This window comes from Phyllopteryx taeniolatus, unplaced genomic scaffold (genome assembly GCF_024500385.1).
Source record: "Phyllopteryx taeniolatus isolate TA_2022b unplaced genomic scaffold, UOR_Ptae_1.2 contig_24, whole genome shotgun sequence".
Classification (NCBI taxonomy): domain Eukaryota; kingdom Metazoa; phylum Chordata; class Actinopteri; order Syngnathiformes; family Syngnathidae; genus Phyllopteryx; species Phyllopteryx taeniolatus.
In genome coordinates, this window is record NW_026903162.1 from 2,505,261 (window position 1) to 2,527,025 (window position 21,765).

The window sequence follows — 21,765 nt, forward strand, 5'->3', positions numbered from 1 at the left end:
ACCCAATACAATACACACATTTAAAAATTAACATCGAAGCATGGCCTGGCCCTTGCGTCTGTTGTAAGACTCAAATGTGCTCCTTCAGCACACACTTTTGCCCTCAACTCAAATTAGACAAAAATGCAGTTTGTCCAACTGGTGTTGCCGTATAATCTCCAACGCAGCTGCGTGTACGGTTTGTGTAACCGCAGGAGCTTTACTAAACACATCGTCCTATTGAATTAGCAATTGAAAAGCACGTGGTGAAACCTCAACACAGCACGGCAAGCCTTATTTTACCAGAATAATACATGCAATAATCTTCGTGTCCGGATAAATTCGTCACAGTGCACGTCAAAAGCTTCTCGGGCTAGCCTAGCCTAGCTTAGCTTGCTGGCCGCTAACAGACACGTACGCCTTTGTTAACAACACGTGCTCTGCAGAGATCCAGTGTGACCGTCATCGTGTGGGAGGAAAAAATGAGTGCAAAAAATGTGAAAGAAGAAAAGTACGAGGAGGAACTTTCGGGCACAAAAGAGGGGAACGAGCGACAAGGTCAACAATTGGACGCAGGTTTCAAGCAGCCTCGAGATGTGTCACACACAGCAGGTTTGTATGCTGCTTAAACTAAAACAAAAAATTGTTGAACTATTGGGCGGTGTTTTGCTGCAACAATATTCATCACAGCGCGAACATTGAACGTCTGTCAAGGAAAAGACAGTTTGCGGCTTTGAAACTGCAGGACACGTGACTTTCTGAAGGCAATTGATGGCACTGGATTGTGTTTAGCGGCATGAGAGTATAAGAGAGCGATACAAATGCACACCACACTTTTCAGAAAAATATTCACTTAAAAACTTGAAAAACCTATATCATTTGCATTCCACTTCACAATTGTGTGCTTATTTTGTGTTGGTCCATCACATAAAATCCCAACAAAATACATTCGAGTTTGTGATTTTTAAGGTCACACAATGTAAACCACTTAAAGGGCTATGCATACTTTTTACACACTTTTTTAAAATAAATAAATCTAACACATATATTACTATATACAGTATAGTTGGCTCACCTGGTTTGACTTGGATATGAATTTTAGGCTCATTTTCTGATTAAATATTTGATTTTCAGACAGAATTTTGCCCACCCACATTTTAGACATGTCAACCTCACACATAACGAGCAGGAGTCGATGACATCTCCTCATTGAACTTCTATGTATTCCAGTGGAGTAATTTTTGCCTATATTGACATAGATATTATATATATATTTTAGACAGTAACGACTGAAAATAGTGTTAGTAAAAAATCTTGTTGTTTAAAAAACAATCCACCGTTGAAATCCCTCGTGAAAGAAGACCGCTACATCATCCCACCTGAGGTTTATTCTTTTTGATGTTTTGAAATGTATATTTTACCATGCCGTGCAATCCAATGTTTACTAAAAACATAACCCAAAAATGTTTTATTTTGGGGAGCAGGAAAACATTCTCATATAAATTTGTTTCAACAGAGAAAATGTATTTGATACAAGACTAATTTGAGTTACAAGCTCGGTCACGGAACCGAGGTACCACTGTATAAACAATAATACATATTAAAGCCACAGTATGAGATTAAACTTTACCAAACCGTGTTTGTCTTCCTGTGTCCTGCAGACATCAGTGAAACATGTCCTTGTCCTGTGCAACAGAAGCAAGAGTACCCTCACATAAAACAGGATGAGGAGCCAGATCCCACCCATGTAAAAGAGGAAAAGGAGCCAAAGCCCCCCCAAATTAAGGAGGAAGAGCAGGAGACTGATATCACCAAGTTTCAATATACTGGTGTCTTTGTGAAGAGTGAACATGATGAAGACCAAGGTCCATGTGAGGAGAAAAGAGGGGCGGCGCCTCCAAGCAGCAGCTCAAATCAACGCATGATACCAGAAGGGGACGGAGACCACTGTGGAGAAGAAACACAAGCAGATAGCATCTTTGCTCCACTTTCAGATTGCGATGACATGTCACACTCTACTGAAACTGATGAAGATGAACACCCGAAAGGTGATATGACATGTCACGCTGACAACACGGAGCGGAAATGCTTGCAGTGTGGGAAAACATTTTGTTCAAAGTGGGGTTTGAAAGTACACACAAGAACACACACTGGAGAGAAACTTTTTGCCTGCTTAGTTTGTGGTAAGAAATTTACTCTGAAAACCGATTTAATAAGGCACACACGAACGCACACTGGGGATAAACCTTTTGCCTGCTCAGTTTGTAGTAAAAGTTTCTCTGTAAAGAAAAGTTTAACAAGGCACATACGAACGCACACTGGGGAGAAACCTTTTGCCTGCTCAATTTGCGGTCAAAGGTTCTCAGAAAAAGGAAATTTAAGCAGGCACGCAATCACGCACACTGGAGAGAAACCTTTTGCCTGCTCAGTTTGTGGTCAAAGATTCTCTGAAAAGAGAATTTTAAGAAGGCACGCAATATCTCATACTGGGGAGAAACTTTTTCCATGTACATTTTGTGGTCAAAGATTCTCTGGGAAAAGCAGCTTAAGAGCACACACAAGAAGTCACACTGCGGAGAAACCTTTTGTTTGCCCAGTTTGTTGTAAAAGATTCATTCGGATGACAGATTTGATAAGACACACAAGATCACACACTGGTGAGAAACCATTTTCATGCTTAGTTTGTGGTAAAAGATTCTCTCTCAAGGGACATTTAAGAACACACTCAAAAACTCACACGGGAGAGAAACATTTTGCCTGCTCAGTTTGTAGTAAAAGATTCACTCTGAAGACAGATTTATTAAGGCACACAAGATCACACACTGGAGAAAAGCCATTTTCATGCTCAGTTTGTGGTAAAAGATTCACTCAAAGATGCAGTTTGACAACACACACAAGAAAACACACTGGTGAGAAACCCTTTGTCTGCTCAATTTGCGATAAAAGATTCACTGTGAAGACAGAGTTGACACGGCACACGAGAGCACACACTGGAGAAAAACCTTTTGCTTGCTCAGTTTGTAGCACAAGATTCACTATGAAGGCAGATTTAACAAGGCACACAAAAACACACACTGGAGAAAAGCCTTATATATGCTTAGTTTGTTTCAAAGGATTCACTCTGAAGACAGATTTAATAAGGCACACAATAACACACTCTGGAGATAAACCATTTGCCTGCTCAGTTTGTAGTAAAAGATTCACTCTGAAGAGATATTTAACAAGGCACACAAGAACACACACTGGAGAGTAACAGTTCACATGCTCAGTTTTTCTTAAAACATTTTCTCGTAGCGATGCGGTCAAGAGGCACAAGTGTGCTGAGAATAGCAGTGCTCTATGACGTTTTAAATAGACTGTGAAGAAACGGAGTCTTTGTGATAAGCAGGAAAAGTGTATATTTGCTTATGTATAAAATAAAACAGGGATGTCGATGACGATGTCACGACGTTAAGACAATAAATTCATCAGTGGCAGAAGAACCGTGTTTTCGTGTATTGCAAACCCGAGAGTGTGGAATACTTTCAGCGTTTCATCAAATCACAGGTCACAAATAAGCATATCTCACCTCATGACCTTGACAATGACGCCATGCTCCATGTCAGCAATTGGTGGCTTTTTGTGTAATGCAATGGACCCAGCCATGGATATCAACGATAAATATGACACGCCCCTTTGCACTGCGTGTCTATGGCGACGCCAAGCTAGGAAGGGCACAGTGTCAGCGCATTCCAGTTCTGTGGATGGCAAAGGAAAACGAAATAAAAATTGCATGGGTGCCTGCACATTGCGCTGCATATGGTTGCACACAAGACTATTTATTCTCAACAAGAGAACTGGGAATATAACCTTCCACATGGAAAATATTCTTGGGCTCGTTTTCATGTTCTGTGTTGCTAGCACACGCTTTGACATTGACGAAAAAGTAAACCTGGTGAAAATCGGTTGAGCAATGAAGCAAGGATTTATTTTGCATGTACATGCAATGCCTTAATAAAGCTGAGAAAGTTGCCCCCACCAACGTGGCCCCCGCGGAGGCACGTCACCTAGCCGGCTTGCTGCAAGGCGCTGACGGATCTAGGTTTCTCCTCATAGCTGTGGACCCAGCTGCAAAGCTACTTCCGTAGAGGTGTTGCTTAAGCATAACGGCTTCATTTAACAATTCATTGCTGAATTAATGCAGAAATTTTTATTACAAAGTGTTGCGATCGTCGTGTGGAAATGTGTGCAAGAACGACAGCAGATTACGTGGAGGAACTTTCTGGACCGAAGGAGCACGAGCGACGACGTCAAATCCTGGACGCTGTTTTCGATCAGCCTCGAGCAGGTTTGTTCACGACCCACTCAATGTTTAGTAGCCTGCTTTCCAGAGGTAAGAATAAGTCACATGTGTGTCAAATCATACGTCCAAAGTGATTGTGGCAAAAAATTCAGCAAGTCAATGTCGTATTCGCGTTTGAAGAATTAGACTTTTAATCATTGCCAGTAGAAAAGAACGAGTTTTACATGAACACATTTAGGCAATTTTTGAAAGTTTGTGGGATACCTATTTTCCTTTTTTTTTTTTTTTTTTTAGTAATAAAAACGATGCGCCAATGAAGTGATAATGTGGTTGCTCACATCAGTTTTGCCCGGATAATTTCAATTTTATATACATATAATTTTGGTGTGGGTCGTTGTAGCAGCCTCGACAGCGGAACCATCTTGTCTATGGTTCTCCTTCTCCATGTTCCCATGTTGGTTTGGGTATCCCTCACTTTGGTAATGCAACTTGAGGGATTGCTGTCGTTTCCATTGTGTGTCCATGTCCGGTCCAGGCCCACCTGCATTTCTGTAATACTGTATGCATGCTGTTTTGCTGCGTAATCTCGAAGAGGTTATTGTTGGAGAATGTTTTTGGCCAGAATATTTGCATGATTTTTCACAGGGATGGCGTGTGCAAGGTAGACAGTTTATGGGTGTCTTTTTCTGTCGTCTGCCAGCATTCTGCACAATAGAGTCGAGTTGGCAATACACAGCTTTGATATATTCAGAGTTTGATTCTGGATTTGTGTTGGTTAGATTTGCTTCACTCTTGTGAATGTTGCACACACATTACTTATCCTATTGTGAATGTTTTGGCTGGTACCCCAATTGTTGCAAATGATGGTTGAAGTTTTGAGTGTTTTCTATGAAACTTTTTTAAATTGCTTTTGGTGCATTGATGTTGATGGACATGACTTTGGTTTTATTGCAGTTGATTACCAGTCCCACAGTCCAAATAACTGTCGTCTGGCTGTCATTTTTTTGTAAATATTGATGTGTGTGTGTGTGTGTGTGTGTGTGTGAGAGAGAGAGAGAGAAGGGCTAGATCATCAGCAAAGTCTTCAAGCGTGAAACACGACATCCATCTACAACCCCAATTGCAATGAAGTTGGGACGTTGTGTTAAACATAAAGAAAAACAGAATACAATGATTTGCAAATCATGTTCAACCTATATTTAATTGAATACACCGCAAAGACAAGATATTTAATGTTCAAACTGATAAACCTTATTGTTTTTAGCAAATAATCATTAACTTAGAATTTTATGGCTGCAACACATTCCAAAAAAACTGGGATAGGTGGCAAAAAAGACGGAGAAAGTTGAGGAATGCTCATCGAACACCTGTTTGGAACATCCCACAGGTGAACAGGCTAATTGGGAACAGATGGGTGCCATGATTGAGTAGAAAAGGAGCTTCCCTGAATTGCTCAGTCATTTACAAGCAAAGATGGGGCGAGGTTCACCTCTTTGTGAACAAGTGCGTGAGAAAATAGTCCAACAGTTTAAGGACAATGATCCTCAAGGTACAATTGCAAGGAATTTAGGGATTTCATCATCTATGGTCCATAATACCATCAAAAGGTTCAGAGAATCTGGAGAAATCACTGCATGTAAGCGGCAAGGTCGAAAACCAACATTGAATGCCCGTGACCTTCGATCCCTCAGGCGGCACTGCATCAAAAACCGACATCAATGTGTAAAGGATATCACCGCATGGGATCAGGAACACTTCAGGAAACCAATGTCAGTAAATACAATTCAGCGCTACATCCGTAAGTGCAACTTGAAACTCTACTATGCAAAGCAAAAGCCATTCATCAACAACACCCAGAAACGCCACCGGCTTCTCTGGGCCAGAGCTCATCTAAGATGGACTGACGCAAAGTGTAAAAGTGTTCTGTGGTCCTACGAGTCCTCATTTAAACTTGTTTTTGGAAATTATGGACGTCGTGTCCTCCGGGCCAAAGAGGAAAATAACCATCCGGACTATTATGCCACAAAGCCAGCATCTGTGATGGTATGGGGCTGTGTTAGTGCCAATGGCATGGGTAACTTACACATCTGTGAAGGCACCATTATGCTGAAAGGTACATACAGGTTTTGGAGAAACGTATGCTGCCATCCAAGCAACGTCTTTTTCATTGACGCCCCTGCTCATTTCAGCAAGACAATGCCAAACCACATTCTGCACGTGTTACAACAGCGTGGCTTTGTAGTAAAAGAGTGCGGGTACTCGACTGGCCTGCCTGCAGTCCTGACCAGTCTCCCATTGAAAATGTGTGGGGCATTATGAAGCGTAAAATACAACAACGGAGACCCCGGACTCTTGAACAGCTGAAGCTGTACATCGAGCAAGAATGGGAAAGAATTCCACCTACAAAGCTTCAACAATTAGTGTCCTCAGTTCCCAAACGTTTATTGAATGTGGTTAAAAGTAAAGGTGATGTAACACAGTGGTAAACATGACCCTGTCCCATCTTTTTTGGAACGTGTTGCAGCGATAAAATTCCAAGTTAATGATTATTTGCTAAAACTAATAAAGTTTATCGGTTTGAACATTAAATATCTTGTCTTTGTAGTGTATTCAATTAAATATAGGTTGAACATTATTTGCAAATCATTGTATTCTGTTTTTATTTATGTTCAACACAATGTCCCAACTTCATTGGAATTGGGGTTGTAATTCCTCTTCCTTGGTCTTCTGTTGTTTTTTTACATGACCCAATCTATGGTGAGGTTGAATAGTGAAGACATAACACATCCCTGGCGGATTCCAGATTTGACTGCAAAGCTGGTTTTGTTGGTCCCTACAGTGCAGGAAGTGTTGTTGTAGAGCTGTTGGATGATGTTCACAATGTGAGATGGAGTGCCTTAACTTCTGAGGATCTTCCAGAGGTTCCGAGGGTGGATGCTGTCCAAGGCCTACTGGAAGTCGACGAGTCGATTTACGTAGAGTTGGTGTTGCCATTCACTGCATTGTTTCTTAGAGTAAAGACCCTTTTCCCTTCCTGAATCCTATTTGTTCTTTTCGGAGTATTATTTAAGATATCTTGGTTGGAACTGAGAGAAGTGTAATACCTCTCCAGTTGTTAGTCTTGTCGTGTTCCTTTGATACTTTCACTATCACTCCTTTTGTCTAGTCTTATGGAATCGTCTCGTCTATCCAGATGTGGAAGGACGTGCACAAAAAAAATTAAGTTGTGAATAGCTATATTTGACATTTTGAGTTGAATGTTGTTTTTATTTACTGGGAAAAAGTTTCTTACAAAATAAATGGAGGACAAAGTTCTAATTCTCTTGTTTTCTTTCTTTTTTTTTGTGATCTGCGAAATGATTAAATCTGTGACTGAAATACATGATATGAGCCGGACCGTAATATATGTACATCTAATTTTGAGACTATTTATTGTGCAGATCTGAAAACTCAACATATGCAACATAATACATAAAATCCAAGTCACACCATAAGATTTATCTTTATCAAGCTGTGTGTTTGTCTTCTTGTGTCCTGCAGAGGTCAATGAAGAATATCTTCTTCTTGGGCAACAGGAGCCACAGTCTCCTCACATTAAAGAAGAAGAGGAAGAGCCATTCAGTTTTAAAGTGGAAGAGAAGCCTGAGCCACCTAACGTTAACGAGGAAGATGAGATAAAGCCCTCCTATATCAAAGAAGAACAGGAGCCCGAGTCCTCCTACATCAAGGAGGAAAAAGAGCCCGAGCCCCCCTACGTTAAAGAGGAAGCGGAAGAGGAGCATATCACCAAGTTGCCATTGAATGGCGCCCCTTTGAAGAGTGAATATTATGAAGACAAAGTTCGAAATGAGGAGAACAGAGCGGCAGAGCCTACAAGCAGCAGCCCAAGTCAATACGTGACAAATGAAGGTGATGGAGACCACTGTGGAGGATCACAAGCAGACGGACTCTTAGCTCCACAATCAGACAGTGACGACATAACGTCACATTCTTCTGACACTGACGACGATGAACACTCGAAAGGTGACACGACGTGTCGCGCAATCAACACAGACTGTAAATGCTCCGAGTGTGGGAAAACATTGAATTCAAAATGGGGGTTTAAAATACACATGAGAACACACACTGGAGAGAAACCTTATGCCTGCTCCGTTTGCGGTAAAACCTTTGCTGTAAAGCATAGTTTAACAAATCACACAAGAACACACACGGGAGATAAACCATTTTCCTGTTCAGTTTGTGCCAAAAGCTTCACTGTAATGTCAGGTTTAAAAACTCACACAAGAACGCACACAGGAGAGAAACCATTTTCCTGTTCAGTTTGTGGTCAAAGATTCTCACTAAAAGCACATTTAAAAAGACACCTGAGAACACACACTGGAGAGAAGCCTTTTGCCTGCTCGGTTTGTGGTAAAAGTTTCTCGGTAAAAGACCATTTAACAAGACACACAAGAACACACACTGATGAGAAATCTTTTGCTTGCTCAGATTGCGGAAAAAAATTCAATCGGGAGGAATATTTGAAATTACACTCAAGAACACATTCGGGAGAGAAACCTTTTGCCTGCGCGTTCTGCGATAAACGATTCACTCAGAAGGCACAATTAAACGTCCACACAACAACACACACCGGAGAAAAACATTTTGCATGCTCAGTTTGTTGTAAAAGCTTCTCTGATAAGAGAAGTTTAATTTGTCACATAAGAACACACACTGGACAGAAACCATTTTCCTGTTCAGTCTGTGGTAAAAAATTCTCTCTTATGAAAAATTTAAAAACCCACACAATAACACATACGGGTGAAAAACCTTTCGCTTGCTCAGTTTGTGATAAAAGATTCTCTCTAAATCAAACTTTAAAAACACACAAAAGTACACACACTGACGAGAAAGCGTTTGCCTGCTCAGTTTGTGGTAAAAGATTCACCCGCATGGCACTGTTAAACATTCACACAACAACACATACTGGAGATAAACCATTTGCGTGCTCAGTTTGTGGTAAAAAATACACGCGAAAGGCAAGATTAAACGTCCACACAAGAGCACACACTGGAAAGAAACCTCTTGCCTGAAACATTACTTGCAGTGATGCAGTAGTTCAGTATTGGTTAGACACAGTGGCAGGGCCAGCCCTATTTTGGGTGGGCTTGTGCCCACCCAAAAATCAGTTCAGAAATGAGCAAGTTTTGACTTCATTTCAATGTTAGCCGGGCTGCTACAGTTTTTATATCTACAACCCCAATTCCAATGAAGTTGGGACGTTGTGTTAAACATAAATTAAAACAGAATACAATGATTTGCAAATCATGTTCAACCTATATTTAATCAAATACACTACAAAGACGAGATATTTAATGTTCAAACTAATAAACTTTATTGTTTTTAGCAAGTAATCATGCACTTAGAATTTTATGGTTTGCCACTGTGTTACAACACCTTTTCTTTTAACAACATTCAATAAACGTTTGGGAAGTGAGGACACTAATTGTTGAAGCTTTTGTAGGTGGAATTCTTTCCCATTCTTGCTTGATGTACAGCTTCAGCTGTTCAACAGTCCGGGGTCTCCGTTGTCATATTTTACGCTTCATAATGTGCCACACATTTTCAATGGGAGACAGGTCTGGACTGCAGGCAAGCCAGCCTAGTACCTGCACTCTTTTACGACGAAGCCACGCTATTGTAAGACATGAAGAATGTGGTTTGGCATTGTCTTGCTGAAATAAGCAGGGGCGTCCATGAAAAAGACGTTGCTTGGATGGCAGCATATGTTTCTCCAAAACCTGTATGTACCTTTCCGCTCCTCATATTTCCAGCTGCGTAAACGCTAATGAGCAGTTAATGCTTGAAATACAACCCTGACACAATCTATGAAATGACAGTTGACCATGCAGCGATGCTCCAATAAATCCTCTTGAATTGCTCGACGTTACTATGGTACGTACTGTGTAGCTGTTAGCTAATAAGCTAATTAGGCGCTCGGACCTTTTGCTAGCTCATCGAATCGAAACAGTTCTTGCCCAGTGTGTCTGTAATGATATGAAATGTCTCCGTGAAGTATCTTATGCCAAGATAGGGCGTGTTCATACGTGGTGTTTTGTTTGTTTGTTTGTTTGTTTGTTTTTTAAGTGCATGGGACAGAAGAAGTTCACATGCCCTGCAAAAACTCAAAATCTTACCAAGAATATTTTATTTCTAATCAGAACTAATTAAGATTAGGCACATCACGTAAAAAGTAAACCGGCTTCATTTTGTCATGCGGATTCTATTGAAGTCATTTCTTGGTAGAACAGGTCTGTAGGTAATCATGCTTGGGTGTGGTCAAAAAAGATGAACTCATCTTTCAAAAAATGTGATTAGCCACAGTTAATTCTTGATTTAACGAGGTGGGCAATTACTTTTTCACATAGGGCTAGATAGATTTGAATATGCAGGACTCAGCAGGTGAGGCTGGGGGAGGCCACCTCATTCACACGCAGCATCAGCACTGAGGCACCCCAAGGTTGTGTCCTCTCTCCGCTGCCCTTCTCTCTCTACACGAACGACTGCACCTCGACGCACCCGGCTGTCAAACTCCTGAAGTTTGCAGATGACACCACTGTCATCTGCCTCATCAAAGACGGTAACGAGTCTGCATATCGACAGGAAGCGGAGCGGCCAGAGCTGCGGTGCGGCCGACACAACCTGGAGTTGAATACGCTCAAGACTGGAGAGATGATCGTGGACTTCAGGAGGTATCCTTCCCCACAGCTTCCCCTCACACTGTCCAGCTGCCTTGTGTCAACCGTCGAGACCTTCAACTTCCTGGGAATTACAGTCTCTCAGGACCAGAAGTGGGCGATCAACATCAACTCCGTCCTCAAAAAGGCCCAACAGAGGATGTACTTCCTGCAGCTGTACGTCTGAGGAACCACGGGAGCTGCTGAGGCGGTTCTACATGGCGGTCATCGAATCGGTCCTGTGTTCTTCCATCACAGTCTGGTTTGGTGCTGCTACAAAAAAGGACAAACTCCGACTGCAACGGACAATAAAAACTGCTGAAAGGATTGTCGAGGGACACGGTCGAACGCCTTCTCCAAGTCCACAAAACACAGGTAGACTGGTTGGGCGAACTCCCATGCACCCTCGAGGACCCTGCCAAGAGTGTAGAGCTGGTCCAATGTTCTACGGCCAGGACGAAAACTACACTGCTCCTCCTGAATCTGAGAAGTCAACTTCCCGACGAACACTCCTCTCCAGCACCCCTGAATAGACCTTACCAAGGAGGCTGAGGAGTGTGATCCCCCTGTAGTTGGAACACACCCTCCGGTCCCCCTTCTTAAAAAGGGGGACCACCACCCCAGTCTGCCAATCCAGAGGCACTGTCCCTGATGTCCATGTGATGTTGCAGAGGCGTGTTAACCAGGACAGCCCTACAACATCTCGAGCCTTGAGGAACTCCGGGCAAATTTCATCCACCCCGGGGCCCTGCGGAGAAGCTTTTTAACCACCTCGGTGACCTCAACCCCTGAGATAGGATAGCCCGCCTCAGAGAACCCAGGCTCTGCTCCCTCATGGGAAGGCGTGTTGATGGAATTGAGTAGGTCTTGGAAGTATTCTCCCCACCGGCTCACAACGTCCCGAGTCAAGGTCGGCAGTGCCCCAACTCCACTATATACAGTGTTGATGGTGCACTGCTCCCCCCTCCTGAGACGCCGGATGGTGGACTAGAATTTCCTCGAATTTCCATGGCCTTACCGAACTCCTCCATGCCCGAGTTTTTGCTTCAGCGACCACCAAAACTGCATTCCGCTTGGCCAGCCGGTACCCATCAGCTGCCTCAGGAGTCCCACAGGCCAAAAAGGTCCGATAGGACTCCTTCTTCAGCTTGACGGCATCCCTCACTGTTGGTGTCCACCAACGGGTTCGGGGATTGCCGCCACGACGGGCACCAACCACCTTACGGCCACAGCTCCGGTCGGCCGCCTAAGCAATGGAGGCGCGGAACATGGTCCACTTGGACTCGATGTCCCCCGCCTCCACTGGAACATGAGCAAAGTTCTGTCGGAGGTGGGAGTTGAATCTCCTTCTGACAGGGGATTCCGTCAGACTTTCCCAGCAGACCCTCACAATACGTTTGGGCCTGCCACGTCGGACCGGCATCTTCCCCCACCATCGGAGCCAACTCACCACCAGGTGGTGATCAGTTGACAGCTCCGCCCCTCTCTTCACCCCAGTGTCCAAGACATGCGGCCGCAAGTCCGATGACACGACCACAAAGTCGATCATCGAACTGCAACCTAGGGTGTCCTGGTGCCAAGTGCACGTGTGGACACCCTTATGCTTGAACATGGTGTTCGTTCTGGACAAGCCGTGAGCACAGAAGTCCAATAACAGAACACCGCTCGGGTTCTGATCGGGGGGTCGTTCCTCCAAATCACGCCCTTCCAGCTCTCACTGTCATTGCCCACGTGAGCATTGAAGTCCCCCAGCAGAACGATGGAATCCCCAGTGGGAGCGCTCTTCAGCACCCCCTCCAAGGACTCCAAAAAGGGTGGGTACTCTGAACTGCTGTTTGGTGCATAGGCACAAACAACAGTCAGGACCCGTCCCCCCACCCGAAGGCGGAGGGCGGCATCCACCGGGGTGAAACCCAACGTACAGGCCGGGGAGCAATAAGTAACTCCAGAGTGGAAGAGAGTCCAACCCCTCTCGAGAGGACTGGTACCAGAGCCCAAGCTGTGTGTGGAGGCGAATCCGACTATATCTAGTCGGAACTTCTCGACCTCACACAACAGCTCGGACTCCTTCCCTGCCAGAGAGGTGACATTCCACGTCCCTAGAACCAGCTTCTGTAGCTGGGGATCGGATCGCCAAGGTCCCCGCCTTCGGCCACCGCCGAGCTCGCACTGCTCGCACTGCTCGCACTATGGGGATAAAGCCCCAGACAACTTAGCTCCTAGGATCATTGGGACACACAAACCCCTCCACCACGATAAGGTGACGGCTCAAGGAGGGGCAACTAGCATGTTTCATTTAAATTATTCTATTGAAACTTATTCTGTTGCTTTATAGATCAAAAGTAGAGTGCTGGCATGCTGCTCCAAATCTTTTAAATGTACATGAATGCTACATATTGTATGTATGTCGCATGGGTGTCAAACTCAAGGCCCGGGGGGCCAGATGTGGCTCGCCACATCATTTTATGCAGCTGATTGTATGAGTGTATGATTTCCCAGTCATGAAGGCCTTAGGGAAAGCATAACTATAGTGTGGCTAACAACAAAAATTAGTTTGACACGCCTAGTATGGGTAAGACCAGGGATGACCAAGTATGTCCCCCTGGACCACAAATGGCTTGCTCTGTTTGTTTTTCTTTTTTTTGTTTTGTTTTTAAATGCAGCCCACTGAGCGTTTACATCATCAAGAGTGAGTGTACGAGGAGAGTCCTGGAATTTGTCTGACACACTTGTTGTTGCACACCATTCTGGATATGAAAAACAACTTTGTAACAATTTTTCAACAACAACCATTTTTACATGAAGGATATTGAAAGGTGCACATGCACACACATACATACTGTAGTTTCTCACAGTTACTCACGCTGTTACTCGCACTTGCACTTTCTTCGAGTTACTCCATCCCACTCAGGTACTCACAGTTGCTCACACAAGGCCGTGGATAAAGAATGACCACACGCAAGCAAAACGACACAGTCTTTGACGAGTCGAGAATCAGTTTATTTACACAACATAAACTTTAAGAAGGGCTCAGGGCACAAACAATTCCAGGAAGCCCTTTTTTTTCTTTTCTTGGAAGAGTGGGAACCATGAGAACAGTGAGTGGAACAATGTTCCCTTAAAAGGAAGTCTATATGCGTAAACATGTTTTGGTACAGATTTACAGCTGAGGTCGTGCTGACCTCTCTCTGCTGTGGGTTCACGTGAGTTCATTCTACAATAACAGAGTTTCTCACACTCACACACACAGTTAAAGGAGCCGAAGGATTATGAGACAATAACAACTGCAACAAACTACCAGATGGTTATGAATCTGTCTTACACACACACACACACAGTTTTTCACCAGTATTTTAAGCACAAGGGCATTTAACGATTCATGAGCAACTTTAATCAATAATAATTACACAATAATAATTCCCCTACATTACACATAATGAACTTCTTATAGTAAAACGTTTTGACTCAGACATACACACAGTGAATGATTTAATAAGTTTTGTGGACAGTTTCATGTCCTTGACGTGCATGCGGTAGAGCTGTTGTTAGTGCTCGTGGGCATAGGTTACTCCTGAGCAACCTTTACGAAAGGAAACATATTAAGATCATTTTGTTGCTGGGTAAATATCATATTCATATACATCATATATATATATATATATCATATTTCTTCTCCCGGGTTTATTAATGACTTTAAAAAAAATCTTATGCCTTAACATTTTTTGAAAAAAGTAATGTACAGAAAATGTGTAGAAATGGTTGTTTACTTATTTTTTTTAATCTTCCTGTGATCCGTCATATATAATGTAAAGCCCTAATTTACAGTGTGATTTAAATGCACCTTATTTGTTTTCTTTCTCATCAGAATCCCCTTTTGTATTTTTATACTGTAACTTCATTTATGGATTATCATCCTCCTTGAGCGTTTGCATTTTCAATGTTTTTTCAAGTAAAAAAAGGGACACGCCCACAATCCTTCACGGCAGACCAGATATTTATTTTCAGTTAAAATTTATTCAGAAAATACAGAACACACAAACACAGTCAGAAGAGAGTGACATACATACAATCACTGGGGGGAAAAAAGGCAAACATAAAGGTTAGGACCTTGGACTTTGAGAAGAGGGCCGCTGTTTTTGTAATACGCGCCTCGACAATGCGGAAATGGCCGCGCGCATGCGCTCGACAAGACAGCGGCAGGGGACCCAGCCTGAAGCGCGGTCTTCTATTGCCACCTATTGACCAAAATAAAGATTGTTCGTTTAATCAATCGAGTATATAAGACGCAAGGGGTTTAAAAGCGAAACTAAAACACCAATACCTTTAAAACTTGGACAAAATATGTCAAAACATACGCTGACGTGTTTACCCTTGTCGGGCATCGCACTTACGGTTGTATTCTGTCCAGTGTGTTTGGTCAGTGTCTAGGAGAGAATCTTTTCCAACCAGTTGAGAATGAAAAGAGAATTCCCTTGTCAGTGAATCTTTTACCGTCAACTGATCAAGCTAAATGTTTCTCTCCAGTGTGGGTTCTTGTGTGTCTTTTTAAATTCCCCTTATCAGAAAAACTCTTACTACAAATTGAGCAGACAAAAGGTTTCTCTCCAGTGTGGGTTCTTGTGTGTCTTTTCAAATGTCCCTTGTGAGAAAATCTTTTACCGCAAACTAAGCAGGCAATAGGTTTCTCTCCAGTGTGGGTTGTTATGTGTAATCTTAAATTTCCCTTTTCAGAGAATCTTTTACCACAAGCTGAGCAATCAAAAGGTTTTTCTCCAGTGTGGGTTCTTGTGTGTAACATTAAATTTCCCTTTTCAGTGAATCTTTTTCCACAAAATGAGCAGTCAAAAGGTTTGTATCCAGTGTGGGTTCTTGTGTGTTTTCTTAAATCTCCCCTGAGAGAGAATCTTTTACCACAAACTGAGCAGGAAAAAGGTTTTTCTCCAGTGTGTGTTCTTATGTGTAGCTTTAAATAGCACTTCTGAGTGAATCTTTTACAGCATATTTGACATTCAAAAGGTTTCTCTCCAGTGTGTGTTATTGTGTGACTTATTAGACTTTTCTTCACAAAGAAGCTTTTTCCACAAACTGAACATTTGAAAGGTTTCTCTCCAGTGTGTGTTCTCTTGTGTGTTTTCAAATGTCTCTTTTCGGTGAATCCTTTACCACAAACTAAGCAGGCAAAAGGTTTCTCTCCAGTGTGTGTTCTTGTGTGTGTTGTCATCGTTTGTCTACGAGAGAATCTTTTACCACAAACTGAACAGGCAAAAGGTTTCTCTCCAGTATGTATTCTTGAGTGTGTTGTCATATTTTCTTTACGAGAGAATCTTTTACCACAATCTGAACAGGGAAAAGGTTTCTCTCCACTGTGGATCATCATGTGAATTTTCAAAACAGACTTGTAAACAAAGGTTCTGTCACACTGAGAACATTTCCAGCGTTTCTTATCACCCTTAGTGTGTTTGTCGTCGTCGTCATCATCATCATCAGAAGAGTGTGATGTTATGTCATCACAATCTGATAGTGGAGCTAAGAGGCAGTCTGCTTGCGATTCTCCACAGTGGCCTCCATCATCTTCTTTTGTCATGTTCTGACTTGAGCTGCTGTTCTGAGGTTGTGCCCCTCTGATATCCTCCCTTTGACCTTTGTCTTCATCATCTTCACTCTTCAAAGGGACAAAGACCAATGGCAACTGGGTGATATCAGCCTCCTGCTCTTCCTCTTTAATCTGGGGGTGCTCGGACTCCTCCTGTTCCTCTTTAATGTAAGAGGACTCTGGCTCGTGATGCTCAGGACGAACATGCTTTTCACTGACATCTGTAGGACATGAGGAAAAATAAATAAGGTTTGGCGTCAGAGTCAAATTGCATGTTGTGTCTTTGATGTTGTGCGTCATGGTCATAGTTGATGAGATTTGGAATGGAATTCATTCTGTGGTAAATTGTGATGTACGAGTTGGGTGGGGCGGCACGGTGGATGACTGCTTAGCTCAGCCAGGCTAAAATAACACAACCAGCACACTGCACGATATTGGTGGCTGATTTAAAGAACGATATTCAATGTATGAGACAATATATCAGATACTGGCTTTTTTTTTTTTTTTTTAATCTGCATGGGCCCGAAGAATTTAATGAGGGTCGGGCTCCGAATCAGACCCCAACGCTAAGACTGATATTGTTACATTCAGTTACATCCTTGCTAAATATTCCATGGAGAATTGGAGGATTTGTTTTTTACCTTGATTTAAAAAAAATTTTTAAATGGTTGATAATTTCTTTTATTTTGTGCACAGGAGGTTTGCTGGAAAGAACAATATTTGACTTGACATTTTGTGTTCAGTGTTGTCATTGGGTATTTCTGGCTGCTAATACTTTAGTCTCATTGTGTTTTAACGCACCCAGATTTTGCCACTGAGCTTTTGTTTACATTTTTATAATATATTTGATTTTACTAACAATTTGGCCCCTCGCCCTCCCTTGAAATCCTGGTCACGCCCCCGGGGTCTGTTTTATACAACCCGTGTGTGGATATGTAGCCTCAACCAGTGGTGCCCGGATGTTCCAACTTCACAAACGAGGATTTCATCAAAACATAATCACGTATTATTTTTTTTTTTAAATAGAGAGTAGGTAAGACACAAGGGAGAGTAAAAAAAAAACCTGCTCTGTGTCGTTCATCTTGACGTTTCTTGAAAACAGCGTCCAGTAGTTGTTGTCTCTCGTTTTCCTCGTTTGTTCCAGAAAGTTCGTCCTCGTACTCTTCTTTCGCACTTTTTGCACACATTTCCACAAGATAATCTCAAATTACACTCACTCGTTTTAGCGATGTGTTGCGAACAAACGCGTCTCTTTGTTAGCGGCTAGCAAGCTAAGCCACGCAAGGTTGAAAAACATCAACGGGCACGGAGAGTTTAGTTTTAAGATTTAGCTAATGTTGTTTTACTTCAGTAAAAGAGTAATTCGACGTACTGTGTCGAGGTTCCAGTGCGTTCAGTACTAATTTAGTAAGAATTAATTAGCGAAGCGCGTTTGGTTACACATTCATCGTCGTGATCATACCCGGAAGAGCTGCGGCGAAGGCTGTACGGCAAGCCCACTTGGACAAATTATGTGTCACGACTAGTCGGACACAACACGCGGAGAAATTACTAAACCAGTACGCTTTCCATAAATCGAGGGATAAATATCTGTTCATTGGCAAGAGATGAAAGCCCAATGGACCACTTCAGATAAAAGATCAAAAGGGACATTTACGCTTCAACGTTGGCTCAAGTCAGGAAGTGTGTGAGTAGAGTGCTTGGGTTTGAGTTGACACCGGTAGCAGCTGTTGTATAAACGTGAATTCTGTCACCGGTCATGGGAATAAAGTCCCTGAAAGGCATCAGCAACGGTGTCATCCTTGACCACATCTGAGGTCATCGTCAGTATTTATCACCAAGAATTTTGAACAGTGATGTTAATCAACAACTAAAAAATGTGATTTTTGAGGAAATTGTCAAAATTTCCTGAGCTAGACGGTTTGCAATCCTTGAATCAAGTCAATCATCTCAACAGTTTCATTTTAACTGGTATATCAATATTGGTATGCAATCTCAAGACTTTTGAACACATAAAAAGAACATTGAATGTTGAACAGTTTCATCTTCATAATTTGGGTCATTTTGTATGCAACATTCACTTATTTATTTATTTATTTACTTACTTATTTTTTGTGGCGTGAGTGTGTGCTAAGTGAGTGATTAAGAGGCATTATTGTTAAATAGTTTTTGTAGGTGGTTAATTCCATGTTTTTCCCATGTACTAAAATGAAGGGGTATATTATTAATTTCGAAATCTGGATTATGACAGATTGGGGAGAGCATACCCGGAGCTAATTGAGATTCTGTCGATTCTAAACTTTGCCACCAAGCCGTTAAGGTGGATGCGATTATTGGATTCTTGAAAACATTTATGGCGTATAAGACTGTATAAATAAATTGGAGTTTTGGTAGTTTGATGTTGTTCCAGTCTGTTTGTTCCAATTCTAGCCAAGAATCACACTCCTCATTGTGGTGCAACCATTTGATGAGGTATTGTAATTGGTTAGCTAAATAATAGTGTTTAAAGTTGAGAGCATTCAGGCCTCCCTCCAGTTTACTTTTCTGAAGAGTAGATAGACTGATTCTATTTTTCTCATTTTTTGAATAAAAATTCATTACATCAGAATCTAAGGTTTGAAACAATTTTAATGTGGTCTTAAATGGAATAATTGGAAATAAATAATTTATTTGAGGTAAGGTTTTCATTTTCATTGTAGCTATTCTTCCCAGTAATGATATAGGCAAGTTATTCCAGCGTCTTAAATCAGATGAGATTTTTTCCACAAGTGGTGTGTAATTTAAATTGGTTAGCTCTGTGAGTTTTTGAAATATTGATACCTAAATACTTGATGTTTCCTATAGGAATAGGGTAATCTGGGATTTGATCTGCAGGAGTCCATGAGTTTGCTGTTATTGGGAGTATTGTTGATTTTGTCCAGTTAATAGCGTAGTCTGATATTTGTGAAAATGTTGTAATGAGATTGAACACTGTCTGAAAAGAATCTGTGAATCCTATCTGTGGTGACTTGTCGCTTTCGGCGAATTGTATAATGTTGCTATCCAATGTATAATTGAATCTCCAAAGCCACATTTCCGAAGTACTGCAAACAGGAAAGCCCAGTTAACTTCATCGAAAGCTGTCTCTGCGTCACGTGACCTGATTGCGTTTAGATTTTTACGCTGTGACATGCTTATTAAATTCAACAGAGGTCTGACATTATTTGTGGAACTTCTACCTTAAATGAAGACTGTCTGGTCATCGTAGATTATCGACGGAAGTACCTTTTCAAGTCTTGCTGTGAGGGCTTTCGAGATAATCTTGATATCTACATTAATCAGTGATAAAGGCTGATAATTCGCCAGGAGAGTGGGGTCTTTACCTGGCTTTAGTAATAACTTAATTGAAGCTGTGTTCATATGGCTACTAAATTCTACCTTTATCGTTTATCCCATTGACTGTTCTGAAAAATAGAGGCGCTAGTATTGACCAAAAATGTTTAATGAATTCAACAGGGATTACGTCTGGGCCAGGCGCCTGTCCCGGTTGCATATTTTTTAATGCGTTATGTAATTCTGTGATGGTTAAAGGAGCATCAAGGCTGTCTTTAATTTGTGTATTTAATTGAGGGATGTTTAGATCCTTAATAAAAGTTTCAATGTCTTTTTGTTCTGGGTTGTTAGAAAATGCGTATAAACTGCTATAAAAATTTTTTTTAAAAGTCATGGACGTGTTGAAGCGCCATGTTGGTGGGGGTCCCAAATTTGATTCAACTTTTAGATTGAGAGAAATTGGTGCGTGGTCGCTGAAGATGATTGGATATATTTTGGGAGTAATTCTATGAGCTGCCGAATTGTTTGAGAGAAAGAAATCTATAGAAAAATATGTGTATTCTCTTTTTGTACGTTTTTTTCAGCCTCCATGTCAACGAGACCAAAGTCATCCATATACTGCTCTAGTATATTGGAGCATTGTGGCTGATTATTATTTTTGAGATTTGAGCGATCTATTAGCGGATTTAGAGTAAGATTAAAATCACCTCCCATAATAATTGTAGAATTGTCTGACAAGTTTAACAAGTGTGAAAAGAGCATGTGAAAAAAAGGATGGATCATCTTTATTTGGAGCGTATACATTGACAATTGTATAAAGCTTGTTAAATATTGTAGCCTGTATAATTATATATTGGCCTTCTAGATCTACTACTGTACTATTTATTGCAAAAAGTAGTCTTTTTATGGACTAGTATTGAGACTCCTCTTTGTCTACAGTTACAAAAGGCCGAGATAACCTGAGTGAAATTAGAGTCAGTGAGGCATTTTTCTTCTGACTTAGTAAGGTGCGTTTCTTGTAATAGGAGGAGGTCGCTTTTAAATTTAGTGGTATAATCCATAATCTTAATTCTCTTTGCCTGTGATCGAATGCCATTGACATTCCAAGACAAGAATGTTAAGTGTGACATATGATGGGTATGTGTATCATAATTCTAAATAGATTTGCTACTATGCATTCTTTGTTGTTGTTTTTTTGACAGTTTTCGGGAGATTTTTTGGTATTGTGTTGATGAATGTTATTTAGAGATGGTGATCGAGAGGCTATATTTAAATCAGGGTACATAGAAGGGTAACGAACAAACACTGAACATAGGAAACAAACAGTGAAAAGGGGATAATATGGTTAGTGGTGCGAAAAAAGAGTTTTGAGCGACTTGTGCGTTTAGTGTCTGTTGAAACAAGCAGAGCAGGAAAGCAGAAAGATAGGAGTGAGGATTCATGCTGGTGGCATGCGTGATTCCGTTTTTGTTTATCTAAGCAAAAGTGGAAAGAATGAAAAAAAAATACCAATACATTTTTGACAATTCATAACGACAACAGATCAAAAGAAGTACTTATCTAGAAGAGCCAGGACGTGACGTCGGCATCACCAAACAGTTGGCCGTCGCCATATAGCTTGTCGACAACTAACCACGCTCGTTTGCCTTTGCCCTTCATCAACGTGTACAAACTTTTACGCCTTTTGTTGATGTTCTTGGGGAACTGGTCATTCATTCCAAACGAAGTCCCTTTGAGCTCCCGACCTTTGGATTTTACAAACACTTTTTTGCTGAAAGTGTTCAAAACTTTGCAATGATGGGATGTGGTCGGTTTCCTTGACGAGGGCCGCCCAATCGGTGGACGCGGTGAAATGTAATCTTGTCAACTATATCTTGCTGTAT

General features: G+C 41.7%; 2 protein-coding genes and 1 long non-coding RNA gene across 4 annotated transcripts; 1 reads left to right on the forward strand and 2 right to left on the reverse strand.

Moving 5' to 3' along the window:
- The first annotated feature begins 87 nt into the window (after positions 1-87).
- Positions 88-13,898, forward strand: LOC133473230 (gastrula zinc finger protein XlCGF57.1-like). Of its 2 annotated transcripts, none has more exons than XM_061764802.1 (3): positions 88-591; positions 1,641-2,027; positions 7,802-13,898. In XM_061764802.1, the coding sequence occupies exons 1-3, from the start codon at positions 462-464 to the stop codon at positions 9,331-9,333; spliced, it is 2,049 nt and encodes a 682-aa protein (XP_061620786.1). In that variant the 5' UTR covers positions 88-461; the 3' UTR covers positions 9,334-13,898. The 2 variants fall into 2 exon arrangements, with proteins under 2 accessions (XP_061620786.1, XP_061620787.1); XM_061764803.1 differs by lacking the exon at positions 88-591 and adding an exon at positions 4,180-4,306 and having other exon boundaries at positions 1,940-2,027.
- Positions 1,789-13,946, reverse strand: LOC133473251 (uncharacterized). Its single transcript, XR_009787009.1, has 3 exons — positions 13,841-13,946; positions 3,548-3,716; positions 1,789-1,926 (listed from the first exon to the last, which is right to left on the reverse strand). It is a non-coding gene; the product is annotated as an uncharacterized LOC133473251 (long non-coding RNA).
- Positions 13,947-14,953: 1,007 nt separating this feature from the next.
- Positions 14,954-18,071, reverse strand: LOC133473242 (zinc finger protein OZF-like). The gene is made up of 2 exons (XM_061764820.1): positions 17,634-18,071; positions 14,954-16,791 (listed from the first exon to the last, which is right to left on the reverse strand). The coding sequence occupies exons 1-2, from the start codon at positions 17,755-17,757 to the stop codon at positions 15,479-15,481; spliced, it is 1,437 nt and encodes a 478-aa protein (XP_061620804.1). The 5' UTR covers positions 17,758-18,071; the 3' UTR covers positions 14,954-15,478.
- Positions 18,072-21,765: the final 3,694 nt, after the last annotated feature.